At 47.0% G+C, this 4,816-nt stretch overlaps 1 protein-coding gene across 2 annotated transcripts in view; it reads right to left on the bottom strand.

The window, feature by feature from the left end:
• Positions 1-4,116, bottom strand: part of DHX33 (DEAH (Asp-Glu-Ala-His) box polypeptide 33) — a 22,751-nt gene extending 18,635 nt beyond the window's left edge. The window contains exon 1 of one of the 2 annotated variants that reach the window (XM_006863298.1): positions 3,825-4,116. In XM_006863298.1, coding sequence (XP_006863360.1) covers positions 3,825-4,107 — 283 coding nt within the window. In that variant the 5' untranslated portion in view covers positions 4,108-4,116. The remainder of the gene's footprint in view (positions 1-3,824) is intronic. The other variant, XM_006863297.1, reaches the window with a different exon arrangement.
• Positions 4,117-4,816: the final 700 nt, after the last annotated feature.

Below are 4,816 nucleotides of genomic sequence, written 5' to 3'. Positions count from 1 at the left end.
ATTTTAAAACATCCAGTGTTCCCATGTTCTGTTTGAACAACTGCCTCTTGGTCCAGGTATAGATTCCTCATGAGCACAATTAAGTGTTCTGGAATACTCATACTTTGCAATGTTGTCCATAGTTTGTCATGATCCACACAAACGAAAGCCTTTGCACAGCCAATAAAGCACAGGTAAGCATCTTTCTGATATTCTCTGCTTTCAGCCAAGATCCATCGGACATCAGCAGTGATATCCCTCATTCTCCGGCCTCTTCTGAATCCATCTTGAACTTCTGGGTGTTCTCTGTCAATGTATGCTTGCAGCCATTTCTGTGTTACTTTTAGTAAAACTTTACTCGCATGTGATATCAAAGAGATTGTCTGATGATTTCCGTATTCCGTTGGGTCACCTCTCTTTGGAATGGGCACAAATACGGATCTCTTCCAATCTTTCAATTTTCAGGATTATATCCTCTCAATCTGTATGCTGAGCAAATAATCTGAGAACTTGGACAATAGGAAGAATGTAGTAGCATCAGGATCGGAGGAAGACTCATTAACCTGCAATATGCAGATAAAACAACTTTGCTTGCTGACTTGAAGTACTTATTGATGAAGATAAGGCTATATACAGTCTTCTATATGGATTACACCTCAATGTACAGAAAATAAAAATCCTCACAAATGGACCAATAAGCAACAACATCATGATAATGGAGAAAAGACTGAAGTTGCCAAAGGATTTTATTTTATTTTATTTGGATCCACAATCAACATCCATGGAAGCAGCAGTCAAGAAGCCAAATGATGTATTGTACTGGGTAAATTTGTTGTAAAAAACCTCTTCAAAGGGTTAAAAAGCAAAAATGTCACTATGAGGACTAAGGTGCGCCTGACCCAACCCATGATATTTTTAGTGGCCTCATATGCATGCGAAAGTTAAACAATGAATGTTGTTAAGTGTCATGGTGGTGGTGGGTACTATGGAGTTGGGTCTGACTCATGTTGACCCTGTACAGGGTTTCCAAGGCTGTAAATTTTTACGGGAGCAAAAAGTCTCATCTTTCTCCCATGGAACAGCTGGTAGTTTCGAACTGCTGATCTTGAGGCTCACAGCCCGACTCGTAACCACTACGCTACCAGAACTCCTTTAAGTATCATAGCAACCCTTCTATATGATTTCCAACGAGCGGCTGGTGAGTTTGAACTGCCAACCTGTGGTTCAAACTGACCTTGTGGTCTAGTGCTTTATCCCACGGTGCCACACCAGGACTCTAGGACAATGAATAAGGAAGACCAAAGAAGAATTGATGTATTTGAAGTATGGTGTTGGGGAAGAATATCAAATAGATCATGGACTGCCAGAAGAATGAACAAATCTGTCTTGGAAGAAGTACATGTTCCTTAGAAGCAAGGATGGCAAGACTTTGTCTCACATACCATATTATTGTTGCTGTTAAGCGTGGTTGGGTCAGTTCCAACCCATAGTGACCCTATATAGGGTTTCTGAGGAGCACCTGGTGAGCTTGAACCGCCGACCTTGCGGTTCAAACAGACTTTGCAGTCCAGCGCATTAACCCAGAGCGCCATACCAGGACTCCCATATACTATATTAGGAGGGACAAGTCCCTGGAGAAGGTTATAATGCTTAGTAAAGGGTCAGTAAAAAATTAGGAAGCATTCCAACAAGACCGATTGATATAGTGGCTGCAAGAATGGGTTCAAATATAGCGATGATTGTGAGGAGGCTGCAGGACAGGCAAAGGTTTTATTCCACGTCATGTCGGCTGCTATGAGTCAGAATTGAGTTGATAGCATCTAACAGTTAAGACAAGGAGCTCTGGTAGTATAGTGGTTACGAATCGGGCTGCTAACCTCAAGGTCGGCAGTTTGAAAGTACCAGCTGTTCCGCGGGAGAAAGATGAGGCTTTCTGCTCCCGTAAAGATTTACAGCCTCGGAAATCCTGTACAGGGTCACTGAGTCGGAACTGACTCCACAGTACTTAACAACAACAACAGTTAAAACACTGAACTCTGTAAACTTGTAAGTCCTTCCTCTCCCTTACTGTCACTACATCTCTGACTCCACAGAATCCTACACTGCCAATATTATTGCATTTCCTCCTATTCCAACAGACTTCACTGACTACTCATCCTCCCTGACCTAGCCAAGAATCACAGGCTAAGAATTTCATTATTCTGCATTCCTCCTGCTGAAACTAGCAGGCAAAATCCCAAACTTAGATCAATGTCTCTCTCTGTGCATCTTCTCTGCTCTTACAGGGCAGGGAATGCTACCAAACATTGCTAAAAGCAGTCTTTAAATACATATGATCTCCCCAACCTCCTCCTACAAGCTTTCTCAGCCATGCCCTCTCACAGCTCCCTTGTCCAGCCCTACAACCTCTTAGACATCCTTCCTTTTATTCCAGGCCAGCTCAGCATCTAACCTTGTCACCAAGCACTCCTCCTCCCCATGCCTCTCAATCCTTGCTTTTCAGTACACTTTTGCCATCTTCAACCTCTCTACTTCATTCTTCCCCTCAGCCTATGATTATGTGTAAGTTCCTCTCAACCCACCCCCTTTTTCTCAAAACACAAGCCTGCTCCCACTGCCTTCATTCCCTCCCCTCCTTATTCCTGAGTCCCTGACTAGTCAGCTCCTCCCCTCACAGCTGAGTGGAATCCAAGATCAGTACCTCTAGTCTAAATTCACTGAGCTTCTTTTTGGTCTCTATCTTACTGGATCTAATTACTGCATATGCTCACTCCTTTCTTTTTATAACTCTCGATTCAACTGACCACTATCTCTCCTGGGTCACTTTACCTTTTGAAGTTCAGCCTTTGGATAGAGTTTTCTAGGCTGCAATCTTTGCAGGAGTGGAAAGTCTCATCTTTCTGTCTCTTAGCCTGCTGGTGGTTGTTTGCTACAAGTCGGTTCCCATTCATGGCAACCCTGTACAGGGTTTCTTAGGCTGTATATCTTTATGGGAGCAGAAAGCCTCATCTTTCTCCCGCAGAGCAACTGGTAGATTTGTACTGCTGACCTTGGGGTTAGCAGCTCAGCTCATAAACCACTATGCTATTAGGGCTTCGTCCCTCGCAGGTTGTTATGTGCCCTGGAATCGGTTTCGACTTATAGTGACCCCGTACAGGGTTTCCGAGGCTGTAAATCTTTACCGGAGCCGAAAGCCTCATCTTTCTCCCGTGGAATAGCTGGTAGTTTCGAACTCCTGACCTTGAGATTCGCAACCCGATTCGTAACCACTACGCTATCAGAGCTCCTTTGTCCATCCTTGAAAGTTAAGAATCAAAAGCTCTGGCAATCAGACCCAGCCCCACAACTTTACCTCTCAGTTTAGGCACCTGAAACTTTTACTGCCCATCAGACCAGATAATCCCTGCTTCCAGTTAGTCTCTCACGCTGGCTCTCCTCTCTGCGGAGAATGAATGGCCTCCCTTCTGTCACATCATTCAGCCTTAACATTTAAGACTCTGCCCAAGGACCACCAGGACCACCAACTCCTCCATTCCTTCCAGACTGGGTCAGACCCACTCTCCTAATCTCCCCAAATTCAGGTACGCCCCTCCTTCTACAGTAGCCCTTTCACACAGAAGGTTAAGTCTCTACACACGTCGGTCCCTCCCACTAGACTGCGAACGCCTCCAAGAAAGGGCAGTCGGACTCCTTTTTGAGACCCGTCTCCGGATCTGGCACAAAAAAAGGCACTCAGGTTTGTTGCAGAAACGAATGAAAGAAAAAAAAAACACCTCAGAAAAGGTGTTCTAGAAGAGCCAGGCACAGAACGGAGGGAAGAGCTCGCCGCCCGCGCTGCAACTCACCGATGAGGACCGCGCTGTCCAGGTTCCGGAGCTGGGCCAACAATTGCCCCCGAGCCTGGAAGATGGGCAAACTCCGGCGCTGAAGCTCCACAGCCTCGCGGTAGGGACTGACAGAAGGCTGGGCCAGGGGCGGCTGCTGCCTCCGGCCTCCTCCACCGCTGCCGCCGCCCGCAGTCAACAGCATCACCACCCGCCTCCCAGGAGGGCAGGACCCGGAGCGGTTCGGAGGCCCGGAGCCCGGGCGGAATCTCTTGGCTGCGGGGAAGCCCGCCTCCTCGGGCATGTCGGGTGGGCACTGCAGCGGAGGTGCGAAGACCAGCAGCAACGGCCGCTAGCCGGCGCAGACAGATTGCACTTGCGTCCCCTTCCCCGCCACGTGCTGGAGTTTCCCGGCGACCACCAATGACCTCACGGCCATCCCCCGCCTCCACCTTGAGGAACAGCACTACAACTCCCAGCATGCACTGCGGGAAGTGTCCGGGGTTTCTTTTCCTCGGGATCCGAGGACTGAAGTCGCAACAACGAAGACTGGATGTATGGTTCCGTATAGACTTTCGGCTTGGATAAAGATGTTCTCGTAGATATAAACTATATTGTTCTTCCGGCAACTAGAATACTAATCACTCTTCAAGGAAAGTATTTAATTCTGTGAAATCAATGAGGAACACAAACATTTTGCATCATCTAATCCTCTTCATAAGGAGCGTAGTGATTAAGAATCGGGCTGCGAACCTCAGGGTCAGCAGTTTGAAACTACCAGCTGTTCCGCGGGAAAAAGATGAGGCTTTCCGCTCCCGTAAAGATTTACAGCCTCGGAAATCCTGTACAGGGTCGCTATGGATCGGAACCGACTCCACGTCACATAACAACAATCCTCTGCATGCGAAAGCTGGACAGTAAATAAGGAAGACCGTAGAAGAATTGATGCATTTGAGTTATGGTGTTGGAGAATATTGAAAACAGATCTGTGTTGGAAGTGCATCCAGAGTGCT

Source organism: Chrysochloris asiatica, unplaced genomic scaffold (genome assembly GCF_000296735.1).
Source record: "Chrysochloris asiatica unplaced genomic scaffold, ChrAsi1.0 scaffold00054, whole genome shotgun sequence".
NCBI lineage: Eukaryota > Metazoa > Chordata > Mammalia > Afrosoricida > Chrysochloridae > Chrysochloris > Chrysochloris asiatica.
This window is presented reverse-complemented; position numbering and strand designations above follow the sequence as displayed.